The sequence below is a fragment of the Zophobas morio genome, unplaced genomic scaffold (assembly GCF_036711695.1).
Source record: "Zophobas morio isolate AGI-343-1 ecotype UQ-CSIRO unplaced genomic scaffold, CSIRO_AGI_Zmor_V1 ptg000024l, whole genome shotgun sequence".
NCBI lineage: Eukaryota > Metazoa > Arthropoda > Insecta > Coleoptera > Tenebrionidae > Zophobas > Zophobas morio.
Genome location: NW_026972129.1, coordinates 13,200,691 through 13,223,311, shown reverse-complemented (window position 1 = coordinate 13,223,311; position 22,621 = coordinate 13,200,691). Strand labels below are relative to the sequence as shown.

The following is a 22,621-nucleotide window of genomic DNA, read 5'->3' as shown; positions in this document are numbered from 1 at the left end:
GTAATCATTCGTACTGAAGTGACAAAGCACTTTTTCTAGGAACTTACATGCGATTGTCTGATTGTAATGGGTAGCAATAGAGAATTTGTTGTATTACAACAAAAATATTAAACAGAATCTGGTTTATTATATATTTTACAAATCCAGTTTAGTAAGTATTGCGGGAACTGGTATATTTAGCCCATAACCCAAGTTTTCAAGAAAAGTTTTATACAAAAATCACGACAGTTTGTCATTAGTATGCTATTTACATAGTTGAACAGATCATACACTATGCATGGTTTTATTGTTTTGAAGTTTGGCTTTCACTCGAAAAGATTTTTTTTATTTTGTTGTCAGTAGAATAATGCATATAAATTCAAAGATAAACATTAGGCGAGTAAGAAACATCGTAGCAGATGGAACACAATCAAAGTCTATAGAAATTATTCTGTCGAATAAAATCAAATGCATATTGCTGCAAAATATCAAATTAATCAAGTAGTGTATGAATGAGAAAATGTAGATAATTTAATTATTCCAAATGTTGTTGCAATATGATGCAGATTTGACATTTAAACATACAGTCACGGCCAGAGGATCTTGGACTCAATGTCATTCTACTGTCACATAGTATGAAGCACCTTTAAGTATTGTAATTTAATTTTTTTAGTTTTAGTATTTTTGACACTGCGGATATGGTGATATTGGATGCGAGGTGACAAATCTTTTAACGGCAAATTGAGAGTAAAACATAAACTATATAAAAATTTTCCAAATGACGTCCAAGATTTTCTGGCCCCTACTGTACGTTCTGTTATCGTATTGTAGTGGACGCATTTCATGTTGACATTTTTTTAAATTATGTGATTTCCCAAAGAGGCACTTAATATCGTTCCCGTGAATTCGTGAATTTTGTTTTTTTTTAAAACTAAAATTGTAAGTTGGCCACATAAAACACTACTTTTCCAAGAATCGTATAATAACAATAACATATAAATTTAAATGTAACATACAGAATGTCCCGTAAAAAGTAAGAAACTGCTCGTGTGTTGAGCCATCGAAGCGAATTACAGTTTCGTGAAATATCAAATTTCGTTTGGTCTTTTTTAAAAAAATGTACTCTATATGATTTTGGGCACACTGTGAAAGCTTATAATTGTAGCTTTCAAATTTCGATATAATATTTCATTAGCATGAACCTTACTTTTGAAGAGAAATGTATAAAACTATTCTACGCAGTGAAACATCAGAACACGAGTGAAATCTTGAAAATTCATATTTTAGAAACCACCATAAAGCGATTGTTTTATTCCATAAAATTTCAAAAAATAAATAACTTTAAATAGGTATGTCACAATTCAATTTTTTATGGCAGTGAATTTAGCTGTTGAAGCGAATCGGTATTTAAAACCATAACCACAATCGAAAGAATCTTTCTCTTGTGGCAAGAGCCTAATACTAATTAAACGTAGCAGCAACCCAAATTCGACTAACAATATCGTGGAATTTTTTATACCGAGCGTGTCATTAAATAAGCGTGACAAAGTTGATCAATTAATTATATCAGGAATTCCGGAATTTCAAAAATCATAAAACTCCGCTAAACAAGAGCGGCATTTTTTGCCAAAAAGGAGCGGTACGTCGCGCCGTAACCAATTGCATCACATAATCGGCCACTATGTTTGACTTTAGAGTCAACTAACTTTAATCTTTTAGTAGAAATGGTAACCTAAATTCTTTGAATACCAGAGTGACAAGTCTGCGCACCAATTAAAGCAATATTCAATTAGTTCAATAAACGCAATTGCGTAAAACCTCTTTAATCTTACCTTTTTCGACGTCTTGATATTTATCAAAAGGTTTTAACGTGTTTTCTTTGGTGAAACCCCCAAACGCGTAGATGAGATGAGTACATAAATAGGGGTTGATATTCTGAGGACTAAATTTTGCCGTTCCGGGCCTGTACACTGACCAGTTCGTGTAGTAGCAGACCACGCGGATCTCCTTGGAATCTGAAACAGACAGATCATAAATATGTCTTCAAACCCGCTTTTTGCATTGTTTGCCAAATTTAACTTTACGGAATTTCAAGGTGAATTCTTTGAAAATTCGCTGGCCAATCAAATAAAATTTATTAAGTGATTACAAATATATTAGTGATTTATTAGCGGTGATAAACAGGACATGGGCGCATAATTTCAAATTAGAGTGATTTATGCAAGAGTTGCAGTCCACACGTGGAATATTTTTGGGTGTGTTCAAACGGCAAACAATGCAACCTTGAGTATACCCCGAGTTTAATTTACATAAATATTATCTTTCTTTATACTGACAATGTTTATAATTAATTAAACATAAACAACTGTTGTAGATATTAATGAACTCTTTCGTACCACTCGTGGTAAAATTTGTATGGACGGAATAAAATTACAATAAAATGACCTTTATCACCCCCTTGTGTCAAAATATTCGTGCTCTCAAAGAATCGATTGTCGTTAAGTTATTTGTCGGCATGATTCGTGAAAAAAATATGTGCTTTATGTCCTTGATTCAGCAAACTTTTCCCTGTGAACTGAGCCCATTTTTAATAGTTTGTAAAATTGCAGGAACTGATCTGATTTGATCTTTATTAAAAATATTTATCATAAATTATAATAAGTTTATACTTACTTGAATATTTCGTCCATGTTATTAAAAATAATAAAAGGAAAAGCCATCGACAGATGTCCGTCTGTAACAAAGAATACATTATTAACAAACATTTCTCATTGTTGGTAGTTGGTACAGAGTGCCAAATAAAGTGTAAATATTTGTCAAGAAAAACTTCGTGGTTAATGTATTGAGAATGAAAGCATTATAATTTCATGAAAATGTTGGGATTGCTTTTCACCGTAATTAATTAAAAGTTGTGAAGGCAGACAATCACTATTATTTTTAACAATGGTTTCACTTTGACAGCAACCATAAATAATGTTCATTTCGACTTTTCTTGCACAACCAATTCGTCTATTGCAATTGAATAATATTAATTGTGGGAAAATTCTTATCAGGTTAATTTTCATCCTGTTGAATAATAAAGAAATGTTCCACTTTTCAAAAATCAATATTTCCAAACTATTAACTATGTATTTGCTTTTCTCTAACTGTATTAACTCTAAGTTTTGTAGTTCGTTGCTATACTGATCTGGCGATAATCTTAATGTTTCACTGACATGTGTGTTAATTCATTAATAATTACCACTATTGTAATAGTCTTTTTATGTTTTTGATAGTTCCGCAGTAGCACATAAATACTTTCTCTGTTTCATGTTCAGCAACGTACACTGTATTAACTTTACTTTTTGCATAATGTTGGGAAAACGCTTTTATCTGATTTTTTGATTATAATAGCTACTACCTTGCAAGGTCTGCATCTTAAGTGCCTGTATTATGTAGCAATTGCAATCACATCCTTCATTTGGGACAATTTACAACTACAATAAAAGAGTATGAAATCTATTGTTCTTGTTGCTGCAGTGGCAATTATAAAAACAGTGTTTAAGGTCTCCCTTTCAGATTTTTTAAAATGATGTTAGTACCTTTTGTAACATTTTTGTTACAAAAAAAAAAAAACTAGCAGAAAATTGCTTACTTATATTTAAAAACTTACTAGCGACAATATTTGTCATCACATGTGACATAAGCATAGTATAACCAAATAGAATAGTATAAATATTTTTGATATGGGGCATTACTTTGTGCGACTGTATACCGAGCGAGCAATAAAAAACAGGAGGATCGAAGATAGCCACAGACTTTTGAAGATTGTCTTTGAAAAAATACGTTTTTTCGTTTTGACAAAAAATACTAACTGATAACGTTGATTTTTTTGTAAATATGGCGCTAGAATTTTCGTGGTGCGAAGCAGAGGCGAGATAGTAATTTCTCGTTTTATATTATTTAACGAGTCAATAAACTTGTCTATTAAATGAAATGTGAGACACCTGGGTACTTGATCTTAAAGGTCGTTGTACACTCAGTTCCACTTTTCACTGAACAGTATGATAAATGATTATAAACAATAAAAAAATCTTTCCAGTATATAAATAATATTTCAATTTAAAATTTTCATAACAACATAGTTTATTTTGGACTTATTAGACTTTGAAATTTTTAGGGAGACAGAAGACCTGTAATTATCAAATTACTGTCATTTTGTTAAATTAAAATTTAGTGAAAAATACTACCTTAGTACTGTTTAGGTGTCATGCTCAAGGTTTTTTCCTAAATTTACGTTACGTTGGCAGTACAAAATTACAGGTAAAAGAAAAAAGGATTTAATTTCAATAACAGTTTAATTATGTGCGGCAAGGACTAGGTGAGGCGCCAAGGTATATCTTCGGGTGTATCTGTGGTTTTATTTCAGTGAAAAATACTGAAGGGATAGTAACCTTTACTTGGCTTTTTTATATTGGATTATACAAGTGCTTGTTATATTTTCAGACTAAAAAATATCAAATTTTAAGATAATACTTTTTCAGTATTAGACACTAATGAAATCAGGAAATGTGTAAACATTAGCTGAACGAATTTTATAGATTTTTTTCTATTTTTATGAATAATTCGTTTTCATTACGGTATTTCTGTAACACAGTTGTTGTACTTTTTAAGGCGCTGGTTTAGTTTCTATAATGGAATAAATATGTCAGTGTTAATCAAGTATTTAGATGGACGTTGTACACAAGGTCTTCCATCTCAATTGCCTAAACAAAGAGATTACCTCAAAATTTTTACTACTCGTACGTGGCATAATGTATACAACATGGAATTTTTAAACAAGTTTAAGAATTTTTGATATACAATAATCCTTTTTTATATTTTTACTTTTTGTGTTGCAACAAAATTATAATGGAACTATTTTGAAGAGTGTCTAATTTCACGATTTCCTGAAGTTGTGATCTGTTGTATCCTGTCTGATGGAGAGCAAATAAACTGACCTGTTGAACCGACCACACTGAAATTTGTCTATTTTATTCCTCCTTTTAAAACAAAGCTTACCTTTGTTCTTATGTGAACTGAACATCGTTGGACAACACAAAAAAAAAAGATTATTCAAGTCATGCTTCTACCTACATGTACGATGTGCTGTCGGTCGATATAAATTTTGCAAGTCAAATTATTCTGTTGAAAAGTTCGAATGTAAAGCATAATGTAGTATAGTAGTCCACATCGTACTCCGTTTATATGGCACTGCAATAACAATTACCGCAAGCAGTTGGTCTGTTGATGGTTTATGACCGCTGGCACGGACCCATTGTGAAGGGATTTAACTCCTACACAATAGGCTACAGTCGTAAAAACGGAGTACGACTTGAATAAGAATAGTACACAAGCGATAATTGAAAAAATATTAAATAAAATTCAGAAGTAGGTTGGTCTTACTTAAAACACCAAAGTCGTCTTCAATTCCAGTGAAACCGAAGGTGATATCATCAAATTTATGACATACCTATATACTGTATCTTTATTGTGAATTCTTCATTGTATGATTCAGTTTGTGAAAGCTGTGTCGAAATTAAAAAACGACCAACAACGCATTTTTTGCAGAAATACGTCTGGCAAATACACCAAGATTATTATCAGGATGATAAAATACTAAAAAATATTATTTATTCCCTGCGGGAAATTGACGAAGTCGTCTTCAAATTAAATTAAACATAAAATTAACAATCAAATTTTACAGTTTGCCCAACCAAATGCATAATGAGCTCTTTGAAGCTTTGATAAAGCACATCCATCACGTTTAGAAAGTGTACATCTTAATTTATATTATAAATCTCTGTTAAAGAAATATACCCAAAGTTACAACAATTTAATAACATCACCTCAAAATTTTGCTTGGTAAATATTATTTAAATTTTATAAAATAACATACTCCTGTACTTGTGGTTTATGAATTCGCCTTGGACATCCATATTGTCGCACAAAACTAAATCATTTTTAGATTTATTTGATTGTACTTTCGGTAGCAGGGAATATCTCTCTAAAACATTAGATCAATGGTGTAAACATGAAGTAAACAAATCATTTTATTATTATTATTATTATTATTATTGAACAAGTGGTCAACAGGTCAAAACCCACTTACAGACCAACAGTACAATAAGAATCAGCGATCCGCAGCTGAAAATCACTACGTCTCCAATTTGGAGACGGCATGATCCTTATCGAATAAAATAAGGTAAAAAAAGATGTAGATTTAACAAAATGGACAAGTTTGGGAATAATCAAATTCTTTAACAGCACGTAAAGGGGTGGAGAAAAGGTCAATTTTATTGTGAATACAATTACCAATACGACACATTGTAAGCAATGGAGAAAATTTGGCAACATCTGTCCTTGAAGCCGTTAAGTGAAATATTGCAGGGTGACGAGATATTATACTCCTAGGGCCCACATTAAAATGTAGTTGCTCTAAAATTAGGGAGCAATCAATGCAATTGTGTAAAAGTTTAAATAGAAAGACAGCATAGAATTTTTTACAAGTGTCCATAAAACTAGAAATATTGAAACGGTTCAAAAGACTAGACTGTGAAAAACCAATAGGGGGATAAACACCATCCTTGCGATAAGTCAGATATTTCAGAAATTTCCTTATAATACCTTCGAGTTGAGCTCCATGGATATTGTAGTGGGGACACCAAATTATGCATGCATAATATAACTTGCTTTCAAGAAGGGCATTATAAATCCGAATAATTGTATTACAATCCTTAAAATCTCTAGAATTTCTAATAATAAAGCCTAAAGTTTTAGTGCAATCAGTAACCACTTTACGTATATGGTCAACAAATGAGAGCTTGCAATCAAACACAACTCCAAGATCTGTAACCGTCTGGGGTCTTGCTAATACGACCGCATTGAGTTTGTAATCAAAACTGATCATTTCTCGTTTCAAGCCAAATGACATGACAAAACATTTGTTTTTATTTAATAAAAGTCTGTTTACAGAAGACCATATTAAAATCTTGTTTAAATTTTGCTGTAACACAATGCAGTCTTTAGTTGTACTGATTCTACTATATATTTTGATGTCATCTGCATAAAGAGCGTATTCAATATCCAATTCATCAGTTATGTCATTAATGAAGAGTAAAAAAAGAAGGGGGCCCAGGACAGAACCTTGGGGTACTCCCGATGAAACATTAATATAACGAGAGTTATACCCAAAACAATGAACATACTGTTGCCTGTTACACAGGTATGACATGAAGAAACGAATGAGCTGGGGGCCAAATCCTAAAACGTCCAATTTATGAAACAAAATACCATGATCAAGTCTATCGAATGCCTTTGAGAAATCAAGGTATATTACATCCGTCTGCAACCCACTATCAATAGCGTTCGAAATAAACTGTGTAGTGCAGAAAAGGTTAGTAACTGTAGAGCGTCCATGCATGAAACCATGTTGGCGCTCAGAAATAACAGCCGCTACTTGCGAATAAAGCTGTTTGAAAATTATGGCTTCAAAAATTTTAGCAAAATTATTGATGATGGATATAGGACGATAATTTTCAATAGCATTTCTACTTTTGCTTTTGTAAACAGGGATCACTTTGGACAGTTTCCAGCAGTCTGGAAACGTACCCGCTCTAATGCAGAAATTGAAAAGAAATGTAAGTGGTTTCACAAAAACCTGAGCACAGTCTTTGACGATGACCGCTGGTATCTTATCAGGACCCTGAACATAGTTAGTTTTGATTTTTTTAACAGCATCAAGTACTTCACACTCCATAATTGTAGATAAACTTATATTAACATTTGCTACGTTACACTTATCCTTGAGGTAATTGCTATAAGTGGAGCTACCAATGTAAGTCGATTCATAAAATTCCGCAAATGCATTGACAATATTTTCAGCTCCATTTACAATCGTATCACCGAAAGTCAACTGGGATGGAATCCCTGTGTGTCGCCTTTTGCAGTTTAAATAACGCCAAAAACGTGATGGATCTGACTTAATGGAGTCTTCAGAGTTCTTTATAAATCTAATGTACTCAACTGATATTTTGTATTTAATATTACGCCTTAATTCCTTAAATGCAATTAAGTCAGCTATGTTTCTAAATTTTAAATACTTTTTCCGATGGTAATTTTTTAGACGAATATCTTTAACAACTTCCGGTGTAAACCATGCAGGATAGTTATATTTCCGCTTTTTACATTTAGGTACATGCTTATCAAACATTTTATAGATTTCATTATAGAAAGAGGAGGAGGCATCTTCAATATTAGAGCACGTCTGAAGAAAAGTCCAATCTGTATTAAGAATATCGCGGTAAAGATTAATAAAATTAGCTTTATGAAAATTATAACTGGTTCCTTGAGAAACAGGTTTTAGATAATGGCCTGATGATTCTTGGTATACTAGTATCTTAACACAAAGTGAGGGGTGAAGGGGATCTTCATCCACAAATGGATCATCAGATGGCGACACAGAACAATATGTATTAGATAAGGCAAGATCAAGGAGTCGACCACTACAATTTAAAGTGGTGTTGAATTGCTTAAGATCGAACAATTCCATAAAGTTAAGCAACGAAATAGATTTGCCACATCGAAGATTATAGGCAGATGATGAAAATTCCGGTATATTGAAATCACCAATTACGAAAATCTTAGAATCATATAAAAAGTCTAATGTACCCAATGTTTCAAAAAATAACTGATAACAATTTAAAGGCAATGAGGGTGGAATATAGACAACAACTATTATAATAGACGTGGAAGCAATTAACATTTTAATACATAGAAAATCAAGATACTGAAAATTATTAAGAGGTGTATTAGATAAGTTAATTTCAGTATAGTGAAGGTCAGAACGAACAGCAATAAGCACTCCGCCACCTCTACATTTATTAGTATGTAAAAAATCTCTGTCCTTCCGTATAATTGTATAGTTTTGGGTAGAAAATTCACTATCATAGACTCCAGGATGGAGCCAAGTTTCAGTAAGAGCTACTATGTCATATTCACCTACGGCCATAGAATTATAAAAACTTGACAGTTTGGAGTTCAAACCACGAGTGTTTTGATAATATAAAAAAAGATTTGCTTCATTTTCCATGTTGTTAGTACCAACAATACCTGTTAGTTGCTGTTGACATCTTTGTTTCTTTTCTGAAAAAAAAACGCGAAATATAAATTCCTTGGGGCCATCTAGTGGCCTCCATCACTTTTTCTTTATTGACAAGATCAACAATAATTTTAAATGAGGAATAATATTCAGGATATTTCGATGGCACAGGCTCGCATTTGACCTCGGGGAAGTCAGTTTTTAAGAAATCAACTATGTTTTCAGACGTGGTATCCGTTCGCAAACGGGATACATAAAGAAAAGCTTTTTTGGGAACTGATTTTAAGTTGTGCTCTTGATCGGAACGATTCACACCGATAACAAACTTATTTTTATTAGAATGTTGTTTAACAGTACTAGTTTTCTTCTTTTTTGAAATAACAGGATGGAAATCATCATACTCGTTAACATCAGCAGAGAGTGGCTTTGGATGAATATCAGCCTTAACAACATGTTTAGTTTTGGGGACAATATCTAATGTAATCTTGTCCTCATCTGAACATATCTCAGTCTCAATCGGTGTATTTGCAATAGAAATCTTATGAAGATCGGTGAAGGGACGGTAATTATTAGGTGGAAAGTTAGATTCAGGCGAACGATCCAACAAAACAGTATCTTTAAATAAAGAAGCACTATAATTACTTTCGTTGGTTTTTGTAGCATTTATCTGCAAACCAGATAGCCTTCGATTTGCGCGAATATCGCCAATAAAATTCGATGAGTTGGAGCCCTCTTGTGCTAATCGTTTAACCTGCATAATTTCAGAATTTAAACTATCTACTTCATTTTGCAATAGGCGAATTACAGCAGTTTGTTCAATAATAAGAGACTTACAGTTGTTAATCTCTTCACGCATGGAGGAAACATTAATTGCACAGCCACAATTTACCAAATTCTGATCAAAAAAATCAACCAGGCACTGACTGATGGTAGCTGCTATGTTATCACTTTCGGCATTCACAGCTTTTTTAAATTTAGGTCCCATTTTGAACCAATAAATAAGTAAAAATACCACACTCGCACTTTATAAACAGTAGCGACGACCGCTCTCGTACACGACCCGACGAGTATATATATTTTATGCTTTATTAAAAAAATGTAAGTTTGGGATATAGCTATTCTAAGTACGAAACACGAGGATTTCAAAAATATTTTGTCTCAAAAAGTGCAGTGGTCTTTCTGAACCTTTGTATATATGTATTTGCGTGCTCAAAATTCGTGTAGAGTCTGTAATTATCGACTATCGACTAAAGTTTTGTACCTGTAAAGTCAAGACACAAGCTGACAAAAATATATTTCCGAATAATCTAACCATCATCTACTTATAAACATTAGGTGGGCAAATTAACCATCGTTGGCTCTGCTTTACAAAATCAAGTTTTTGGTATTATAAATTATTTTAAGCATCTGATGTAAAAAGAAGAACTGTATAAATAGAAAAGGTTAGATGTAAACGGACTTTATTTCGTTGCAGTTTTGTTGAGTGACAACTTATGACTCACGAGTTAACGTCTTTCTCTTTTGCTAGCTGGTTGATCAAGATTAAATGAATGCTGTGTTTCTTGGAGGAAATGAACTATTAAAAAAAAAGAAAAGAATAGTAGGTGTCCTTTAAGTCATGTTGCATAGCACACCTGAAATCATATGTCTAACAGTGACAACTACGCTCTACAAAAATTCTTAACCTGGTACATGTCTCACGAAAAGTTAAAATTCAGATAGTAAATTCAACGTGACCTCCATTAAGCGATTCTAAATTTAGTAATTATAATTGCAGTTGTTTTAAAAACAACCTATGTATTAGATAGACTTAAACACGTGTATTAAGCTTTTGAGCACATGTTCATCGACGTGCACACGGTTATTTGCGTGGTCAGTAGACAATAAACAATACAAGTTTTGCAATACAGTAATTGTTGAACGTCTAGTTAATTTACGTTACAGTGATAAAGGTCTTAAGGTTAAGATTACTTCCAATTTGCTTTTTACTTTCAGGATAATAGAAACCAACAGTAGTTTTTGACAAATTTTGATTCCCTTTTTTAAATGTATTGTTACGATCTTGAATATTTTATAATTAATATACTTATGTTCCAGTTTGTCAGCAAAACACAAATACAAATACAAATCCTAATCTGAAGCCACTTTCATCTACATTCAAAAATCTGCAAACTTGCATCATCTGTATGCCTGTGTGTTGACAGAATATCAGTTTATACATAATATAATCTTCAAGATTCCTTTTATTTCCGACATAGTTTTAACTTGGACATCGAGCTCTAGTAAGAAGAGAAGGTCATGGAAAAGAGTGTCAGTTCCGACTACTTTTGTTACATCTTAACGTAAAGCTTATGAATGAATCATATGTAGATGTAAAAAAATGAGTGATCCCCATTCACAAATTTCTTAAGTAATTAATTAGTAAACGATTAGAAGCAGCTAGTAAAAAAATCTCTTCCGATCCTTTCAACCAAAATATTTCAAAAGCGACTAGCAATTTTGAACATTTCCAGAAACAAAAACACTTTATTCTAACCTTTTCCTCAATAGTTGTCACAATTTCAGGTAGTGCAGGTGTGTCACATTTAATGTGTTAAGCCAGAGCAGGAAAGATGATGTTAATTAATTTAACCTGAATTTTGTGACGTAATTAGTTTTGCCAAGTTACGTATAATGAAGCCGCCCAAACAATCGTGGAATGTCTTTCGCAACTAACCAGTCGATAGAGAAAGTAACACAAACTCTAGAAGCACGCTAAACAGGTGAACTGCTCAAGATCGGGTTGATACAAGACGCATCATTTTTTCATTGACGACTTTCGACCCTTTCATTTCACTTTTCATTAATACTCGTTCACACCATAACACAATTGCTAATCAGTTTCATTGTGTGATTATTCTCATATTAAGGAACAAAATGTATGCACTAGTCTTTTGTACTCAGAACATAAAACTTAGTAAAACCCATATAGACTTAACGTCACGTATTAGGTGCGAGAAAAAAGAGACAAAGGTTTATTCTTCAGTATATTTTCTTGAGAACAAAGACTTCATTTTTGTAGAAATGTCTACATTCTTACTGAACTCCAATATATTTTTTTCAATGATGTTTTAGTGTTTTTATTTTACTTTTTTATATCTACGTTATGTTCAGTTCAGGATTTGTGACAAATTAACTAAGAACTTTTAAAGATTTTATAAGAGATAGAAATCAAATAGTGACCTATTTAGAATTTCTCACGCCACTTAAAATATATAGTTAAAAAACTTTGTCAAAGAGACTTATACAAGAAAAAGTAAGATTTTTTTATTATATTTACATAAAGCTTTCTTCTCCTCTAAAGTAGAACAACCAACGTTACACATTAGTCCGTATTTTTTAATGTAGATTGAAATGTGCTGTACTGATGAGACCAAATTAGGTCGAAATGCAGTCTACAGTTTTTCATTAAATAGATTCAATTAATAAGGGCGTAATTTTTGGGACATTTTGTATTTCACTAGTGTAGATTTGTTTTACAATTTTTTCGAAGGGTTAAGAGTAATGATTTAATCCATGCCGTCTTTCGTATAACAAAGAAAATAATAAATAATTACAAACATTAATTTTAATTTTTTTTATTGTAGTATCTGAAATGAGTGATCAAATTTGATTGAACAAACTTTCATTTTTACGATAATTCCTACTTGCAAGGTTAATGTTACAGATAACTGTTAAACGACAGACAAAGATTTATTTCATGGTGCACTTTCGAAGTGAGTTTACTAAATAGTATTGAAATGATGTAATCGTTTTTTCAGAAAGAATGAATAGACTAATAACAATAATAGATTTATTGTGTAAAGAAAAGTAGAACATTTTAGCATGCTTCCGTTACAGCATTGTGCAAAAGGAAAACTACATTAAGTAAAATTAATTAATTAACCATATAAAAATACAAAATGAAAATTAACGATTATTTTTGTATGAAACGAATTTATAAACAGCTATATTCATCAGTAAAATTATTTTCCAGAAATTCTCTAACTGAATAAATTGCTTTTCTTTTAAGATATGATTAACTTTCTTCAAAAGCTCTTTAGGTTGGTTCTAAAAGTTTGTAGTTGTATGTAAGTTTATGGAAAAATTGTATACAAAAATATGTAATAAGCTTCATCTTGTGATTTGATAAATCTCAGAAATTTATATACTAGGAGGTTAATTCAGTATGATGGTAGCGTTGCTGATTTAACTCTGGATAAAACTTAATATGTATTACAAATAATATGTTCAATACATTTAAATACATATATACATTGAAGAAACATTAAAATTTCTTATCTAAATCAAATTTTTGGAATGTTTCTAAGGATTTTCCTCTGCAGTTTGAATAGTTGTTAGAATATCCCCACGTTAAGATTCCGTACTCTAAATGACAGTATATTAAAGAGTAATAGACTGTTTTTAAGTACTGCAATGGTAGAGCATTAGTTAAATTACGAAGCAAATAAATATCTTTAGCTATTTTTGAAGCACCTTCTTGGTCAAGTTTGTTCCATATGAGTTGTGAGTCAATGTTTATACTAAAATACTTGGCAAATTGAAGATATGGTTCTGATGTAGATACAGTTTTGATATGAACATTAATTCTTGAGATTTGTCCTTATCTGAAGTTAACTGGTTCGCAATAAATCAATCCTCAACCAGAGAAAACATCTTAAGCATTTTATTATTGAGGCGAGGTCTTACCTTTTTCATTTGCGTAGTGTACATTTTCAGAATGTAATATCTCCATTATTAACACACTTATTGCTGTGAAATTTTTCATTACGTATTTTAAAAAATGTTTGTTAATATTTCAATTATTTATGGAAATTTCGGAACACTGTTTTCACAACTGTTTTCAACTTACAAAGCTCTATACACTACCCAGAAAACATTGTCGATTTCTTGTGTTGAAAATGAGATACAGCAGAAGCAGCAAATTCTTTTTACTGCATTTGCGTTCTTTAAGCTAAAAACAGTGAAAACTGAGATACTAAATTTCTATGAAAAATAGAGATATTGATTTTTAAAAATACGTGATGAAACATTTCACCAAAATCAAATGAGGATACACTATTTTGAAAAAAACTGCTCTTGCATTATATAGTAAAAGGTATTGACAGGTTATATGTAAAATTTCGTGACAATAAGTGTGTTAATAACGGAGGTATTATATTCTCAAAAGATATTAAAAATCCCATGAGCCAAAAGTAGGGACTCGTCTTAATATTTTGCTCAATTGAACCTGATCTCCATACAAGGAAACATTTGCATCTACTAGATATTCAGGCAAGACATTTATATATTTATATTGAAAATAAAACTGGCCCTCAAATAAACCTTTGCGGAATCCCATGAGTGATTTTAACGCTACTGTGAGTGATTTTGAGGATCATACAACTAGTCATTAATTTTAACATAAATTATTGATAAAGGATAATAACAACTTTGTGCCATCAGGATAAAATTTATAAAACAGTAACTTCCTTATCAATTTACTTATAATCTAGATGGTAATCTAAAAAATCGGTCAGAGTTTATTAAGACAGAACTTTCCTCACTTCCGAAGTAGAGTAAAACAAATCCAGTCTTTTTGAAAATTGTAAAATTTGTTTTTGAGAAATTTAATTTTTTATGATAGCACTTATAAGTTAAAGTACAGATGTGTATGTAGTGTTAAAGTAAAGGTGAAAATGTGTGCTACGCTTTTGTTTCAACAATCATATAACAATACTGTATTTCTAAATGTTCGGAAAAATGAAATAAGTCGTTCTTGATTTAATCAATACAATAAATTGCCTCATTCACCATTTTTTTTGAGTCACCCTGAATAAAAAATTCTAAAAACTATGATTGCATTGATAAACCGCAAGTATAGAGTAATAAAATTTTGCAAATTTCAGAGAGAACTTTTTTGGCAAAATTTTGAGGTGACATCATCAGTTTTTTGGCAGGGGATAAACGAATAAATTTCGATTAACAATTTACCGTGGTTAAAACGTTTACAAGATTTCGGAGCATTTGGTTTTGCAGATTCAAAGTTAAATTGCAGAATGTTGTTATACAATTTTGATTTTTTTTTTCCAAAAATCTGGATGTCTAGAGTGAAAAATCAACACGGATTCATACATCACAAGTGCAGGAGTATCTTATTTTATAAAATTAAATTACCACCATTGTAAATTTTGGAGCTGACGTCATCTCATTGGTGATGGAGGTGATTTGGTCAGCGTATTACAATATACAGGATTAGTCACGAGAGAATTACTTCTGAAAATTATTTTTACGCAACCCAAAATACGAATACCATGTACCATTTGATACTAACTGAATTTAAAATGAAATGCTTAATCCATGATTGCTTTGAGTTTGACAATCTCATTTGACAATTGTGGAAAAGGAGGTTACGCGAGTGTCCATGGTGGTACCGCAGCCAGTCGGAAATCTCCTCCGGCGCCGCTAATAAATTTGTCAGTGTGCCTCTTGATCTTTTGCACCCGATTAATAACGAGAAAATTATTTCTAAAAATTCCTTTGACGGCATTTTATTCAAAGGTTACAACACAAACTCAAACAAGTAAGTAAATAATTTAACTACTAATCTGTTGGAAATGTTGGGCATTTTGGGGGGATGCTACGGCTTTTTTGTAAATGGATGGCCTAAGAAGTCCAGAGGTTGCAGATTTGCACTTCGAAGAGGCTCTAGGTGACCCAGAGATGGCGAATTAACACATGCACATTAGCGGGGGACAACATTGGTAGAGCACTTACGGCTTCAGTATAGCCCAGATTGATCTGACTGTATGTCGTCGATCCAATGGGGCTCTAGAGGCGAGTCAACGATGAAAAAAAAAATGTTAAAAATTAATTAACGTCAAAGTGACACTGCCAAAGTCAAAGCAATCATGGATTAGGCATTTCATTTTAAATTTAGATAATATCAAGTGGTACAGGGTATTAGTATTTTGGGTTGCGTAAAAATAATTTTCAGAAGTAATTCTCTCGTGACTAATCCTGTATATGATAATCCTAATATACATACAAAATTTGACAACAGTCAGTTTCGGATATTATGTGTCTAATAAAAATCCGGAGAGACGGCAGAGAGACAGACGGAAACCGAAGACCTATTTCTTCGTAGTCTAGGGGTCATAAAACGTCGAGAAAATATAAAAGTAGAAAATCGACCGATGGACTCGATTACAGTGCTTCTTTAGCTTACGCTTGGAAAATTAAAATAACTAAGAACAAGTTCGTTGTCTCCAAAAGTATACAATAGTTGAGTATCCTTTTCAGTCCAAACTGATTATATTGTTCATTTTTAGAAACTGTAAAGCTTGCCAAAGCATCAGTTTTTCGAAAAATTTACAAAAATTACGTACCAAAGAAATTAATATGTAACTATTTATGTCATTAACATCTCATTTTTATATATTGGTAATATAGATACAATTTTTTAAACAATCAGGAAATATATTCTGTCAATGCAATATTGGATCAACTGTTAAGTGAAGGAATAAAAGCTTCTTTAACACCTTTTAAAATTTGAGTAGATAAATAAATTTTTGTATCATATGATCTACGAAACACAGCATTTTCTGCAGAATTCATGTTCATCATTATCTTTAAACTTTAAATGTAAATTATGCTGACAAAGTTTATAAAGTGGTAGCAAAAATGTACGAAATTCTGTTTACAACTGCATTTACTTATCTGAAAAACCAAAGAAAATGTGGTCTAGTAGTAAAAATATGTATAATAGCTTATTATGGATCATTATTTAATAGCTTATTATGGGATTATTATTTTTCCTCTCCTAGTTGCAGCCATTGTGATAAGGTCTTTTTGACCAATGTCATAAATTCATAATTTAAAGTTTTCGTGGTGTTTACATTAATGTACACCAATATAAATTCAAATGCACTTTAAAATTATTATCGTGAAGTTCAACTAAAACTGATCTGTTAAAATCCTCTTGAAAACGTGAATGACATCATCTCAGAATATTGCTAAGTAAGTCTGACTATAAACCTGTAAACCTTTATATTTAACAGTGATCTTATTGGTCAACTGACTCCTTCAATCTGGAGAATACATTAATACCGACGTGGAGATAATAAAATTTTAATTGAAATGTATGTATACCGTCTTTGCTAAAAAAAGTTGACATTTTCTCAAAAAACATTAAACAACTGAAACAGAGACGACGCGTTGTTTCTATGTTTTGTTTTTGTTTGTATAGATTATTAAAAAAAAATGACATCACTTTAATCATTGTCTCATGTACGGCTGATTTACTTTGCTTGTCCCACTAAAAAATGGTCAAAAAATCAATAAATCTTTTGCGAAAAATACAATTTTTTTAAACAAAAGTGATGGTTTAAACTATATCATAAAGTTGTGAATTAATAGCATACTGAAACTCTTTAAGTTGTAATAAATTTGTCATCGATTCAAAGTTTTCCGTAACCCGTTATGTGGAAACGTTGATGTCTAAACCGCCATAAAAGCAGAAAGATAAACGTGATTTCCTCTTATGTACATGAATATTTCCTGTTCCTTTCTAGAACAAAAAGCATTTGTTGTACAATACTTAGGTACATTAACGTAACTAAACTGTTCATTGTTCACAATCTAAATCGCATGAAGTGTGTTGTCTGTTACTCAAAAAAGCTGCATTCATTTACTAATTGTCGTATTGTTAATATTACTTTTGGCATAAGTCTACCGAATTTTGTTAAGTGTGTAGTTTCACAAACTGTGTGAAGTAATTAAAGTCTACTGTTACTTCCTGAAAGACATCTGCAACATTACGCAATAAGCGAAAATAAAATAATTGTTGAATGACACGAGATCATGCAAGATAAAGATTTTTGTTCTTATATTTTCGAACAAAGCAAAAATATAGCCGTTCGTGATGGTAGAATGCATGAAGTCGTGAGGTGGTGACCATTAGTGAACCACGATATCACCATTAGCTTAATATTATTCATCTGAAAATCGTTTAATTTAATTTAATTAAAGCAAGATAGAAGAATTAGAACTTCGTAAAAACTACATTACGCACTTTTTTATAAAAATTCTGTCAACCAAAAACAAAAAAGGACAAATTGATAATAATCTAATAAAAGTATCTGAAATGTATTAATACAAAAAACTAAGAATTCCTTTTTCACCGTGAACCTCCGAGTCATCGTTACGATTAATTTTTACCTGAGTCATCTCATAAACCAGAGTGGGTAGAGTCGAAAAACACGAAGTTAAAAATAACAACTTTTCAGACGTGTTTATAAAGACAATTCCGCCATTTTTATAAATCGAGACCAATGTCCGAACAAAAAATATCTTCAACATTCTTCAGAGTTTCAAGGTTTATAGCCATGAAAACAGTTTAATAAAAAATCGACATGAAATACTTATGGCGAATTTTTAATTTTACAGACATATGTGTAGTTATGGGAAAAAAGCTACTTAACTAACCAGATTTTTAACGGTCAAGTACGAAACTTATGGTTAATTGGCTAAATAGAAAGTGAAACCAAATTGTCGATTATTAAGTGATGGGAAATTTTACTTTCTTTGATGAAGAAATATTGAGAAGATAAAAGCTTGGAATTTTTCTCCGGCGCATGCATGGCTTAAAACATTCTTTTACATTTACGTCACTCTGAGGCTGGTAAAGATAAAGTATATTTTAAATTTAGTTGTGTTTTGTATCGACGTTTAAAGGTAAATTTGCTTCAAAATCTAATTAAAGAACTGGTTAGTTAAATTGAAAATATTCTCACCCGAAAAAATATTTATTAATTAAATTTAAATAAATTACAATATACCAGTCCACTCAAACAGAACCAAATAATGTTTCTACAAATTGGTTTGACTTCACATCGCCACATTTATACAGGATCTTATGAAACTAAACCTCACTGCATGGGATTAAACGATTTCGTATAAATCAAAAACCACAAAATCGTCACTTCATTAACCGGGACATTTTTACATTAGCAAAAAAATCGAAAAATAAATCATACTTTAAACAGATATATCAAGACAATTCTAAAACCATATGACTCAAGTGAACTTCAAGAAAAGAAGCCTCAACACACAATTTGTATTTATACTAACTAGCAAGTCGTTATTTTAATTAATTTTTAACAGGTTTCTTCACATCCCGTGTTACATATTTAAAACTAGCACTATTAGCGACAACCAAACGGAAGATAAATGTCGAGAAATTTGACATTCCTCAAAATTGCTATTTACAACACTGAAATTTATTTAATTAGACGTTTCTGCCTGAAATAATATAATGTTCTAGAATTGTAGTTTTCTCGCCTGAAGTAGTAGAATTGTCCAACACAGCCTCGTCCTCAAGATAACTTACAGGTAGTTCTCTTGGGCCCCAATTTTACCACAATGTTTAAAGAAGCGCAGTAGGTAGTCCGGTCCTGTAGTCCCCACTCCGCCGCACACATACTGCGTGGAGCGTCTCATGAGCCATTCGTCCTCTTGTGCCCAAGACGTTACCACGCTTCGCTGTTCGTCGTGTTTATTTGCCCACGGCGTCACAGCAAACCGCGCTTGTTTAGGTAATTTCTTTTACTAACCACTCTTTCAGCATTCTCTTATAGCCAACACGACAATGCCGTCCGGTCACCATCCTCCGTTGGATTCTTCGGACTCGGTGACTTCCCGCAAAGCGCTCGAGCGACGTCTACGCGTCCTCAAGCGCCGCTGCCAGCGGAAGCGAAAAGACCGTCGCCATCGGCCTGATAGATCCCCTTCGACCAGGCGAAGTCGTGCAAGAACACGCAGTTCTCGCTCAAGGTCTCGCAGCAGCCGCAACTCACATTCGGCGGAGCGTTCCCGCGTCACCCACCGAGAGCGCGCACGCCGCTTGCGATATCCTGTACACCGTAGATCGAGGTCGCGCAGTGCCCACGCTACTGCCGCCTCCACTAATTTTCATGCTACGTCGACCGATCACACCGGCGACGTTTCACCGGCGGCGTGGTTTCGAGTCACCCACGGTGATCGAACACGCCGCTCACCGAGTCATCGCTCGCACCCGTACAGCACACCTGCTGTCGGCTCTGCTATTTTTCGTGCTACGTCGACCGACAATATCGGCGACTCACGTTCCGCGGAGCACTCTCCGCTGTCACACACACCTGAAGGCGCTTCTGCTGAGGATATTGGACTTGGTTCCCCCCATGGAGCCGTAGCTCTTTCTGCGGACACGCTAGTTGTGCAAGACCCACTCCTGGAGGCGGAAATTTTAGACATCCTCGGCGCCGATCCGTCGGCACTGCCAACTAGCGAGTTGTCCTTCCATATAGCCCTTGCTAGTCGCTGGACCCATTTCCTCACTCATGGTCTGGATACTGTGGTGAAGAAAGAGCTCAAACAGAAATATACTGTGCCAGCCAATTGTGCCGCTTTGCAGGCACCCCTGCTTAACCCCGAACTACGTCCCGCCTTGCCACTTGTAGTGGGGCGAAAAGATCGCGCCGCCAGTTTGACCCAAACTCAGCTTGGTCTCGGCCTGGTTCCTCTGGGACAAGCTATGCATCTGCTGTTGCAACCCATGCCCAGCCCACCACCAGACAAGTTACTAGCACTTTTGTCAGATGCGGCCAAAATAAATAATCACTGACTCGTTCTATCACCTGACTCAATCTCGGCGGCACAATATCCTGAACAGTATTAACATAAAAAAAAAAAAAAGAAACCTTACAACAAGCTCCGACGGATGCTTACCGATTTGGGAACGAGTTAGGTGAACGCCTTAAGGCAGCCAAAGCCCTTCTCCGTTCTTGTAACGATCTCAAACCCGCTCCTAAACCGTCGACGTCGCTGCTTACTACCCGCTTCCCTGCTGGCCATTCAGCAAAAAAAAAAAAAAAAAAAAAGGGGGGGGGGGGACAAACCAATGCAGCCACCCTCGCGGGGGCCCGTCTCGGCGTCACCCGACGTCGCAGAGACAGCAGGGGCGTCCAGTTCGGACCCAGTCCAACCACCGCAGGAACTAGAGGTGAGTACTCCCGCGGACCGGCTTTCCCGGTTTTATGAGCTGGAGTATCATCACGAATAATCAGTTAGTTTTGGACTGGTTAAAGGGTTATAAACTCCCCTTTATCACTAAGCCGTTTCAACACACGTCTGCCCATTCTGTAACATTTGCAAACAGACAGAAGAGAGGCATGGTTATAGCGATGAATGAGCTACTAGATCAGGGTGCAGTTCGAATTTGTTCACCCTGTTCCAATCAGTTTCTTTCACCATACTTTCTTGTTCAAAAAGCAAATGGCAACAACCGTTTTATTCTGAACCTTAAGAAGTTAAACACCTTTCTGCAACCTCCTCACTTTAAAGTGGAGGACATACGAACGGTTTCTCGGCTTATTAAACAGGACTGGGGACTGTCGACCATTGATCTGAAAAATGCTTATTTTTTAATACCAGTTCACAAAAACTTTACCAAATACCTACGCTTTCAGTTCGAAGGCCACCTATTTGAGTTCGTTTGTATGCCTTTTGGCTTATGCACCGCCCCATTTGTCTTCACCAAGCTCATTAAACCTATCCTACATCTTTTACGTAGCAAAGGATTCGTTTGTGTCAATTACCTAGACGATTTCCTTCTACTCTCGGAGACATTTGAACAGAGGAAGTCTGACACGGCCTTTACTGTCCAGTTACTGCATTCACTTGGCTTTATTATTAACGACGAAAAGAGTTTGTTAAAGCCAAAATCCATTTGTCGTTCGGCCGCAACTCTCCGGATTCGCACATTAGCTCAATTTTTAGGACTCTTATGTTCAGTTTGCCCCGCCGTTAAAAAGGGTTGGCTTTACACGAAACAATTAGAACGAGATAAATTCTTAGCGCTTCAGATGCACCATAACAATTATGACGCTCGGATGAGCATTTCGTCTCTGTCCTTGCAGGATTTCTCCTGGTGGTCATCCAATATTTGGTCTGGTGACAATAATATACGCAGTGACACTTACGATCTTGAAATTTTTACCCATAGCTCTCTTACGGGTCGGGGGACCACCTGCAATGGTCAGACTACTAATGGTTGGTGGTCATTACACCACAAACACGAACATATTAACTTCCTTGAATTGATGGCGATATTTTACGCCTTAAAGTTCTTTGTTACCGATCGTGCTGCGATTAGCATTCTCATTAGGTGTGATAATACCACAGCCCTTTCGTATATCGACCGGATGGGCAGTATTCAGTACCCTAAGCTCTGTCACTTAGCATGTCAAATTTGGACTTGGTGCGAAACTCGTGATCTCTTTGTATACGCAGCGTATATAAGTTCCCTAGACAATGTTGTCACAGATATAGAATCCCGTAAACTACCAACGGAAAGCGACATTTCGTTATCACTATCAACTTTTGAACTCGTATGTCAGAACTTTGGAACTCCGGACATAGACTTATTTGCTATATACGAAAACACAAAGTGCAGCAAGTACATTTCTT

General features: G+C 34.0%; 1 protein-coding gene across 1 annotated transcript in view; it reads right to left on the bottom strand.

The window, feature by feature from the left end:
- Positions 1-22,621, bottom strand: part of LOC135134827 (mucin-2-like) — a 56,463-nt gene that overhangs the window by 18,489 nt on the left and 15,353 nt on the right. Inside the window, exons 3-4 of the mRNA XM_064063664.1 lie at positions 2,653-2,713; positions 1,812-1,994 (exon numbers count right to left, since the gene is read on the bottom strand). Coding sequence (XP_063919734.1) covers positions 1,812-1,994; positions 2,653-2,713 — 244 coding nt within the window. The remainder of the gene's footprint in view (positions 1-1,811; positions 1,995-2,652; positions 2,714-22,621) is intronic.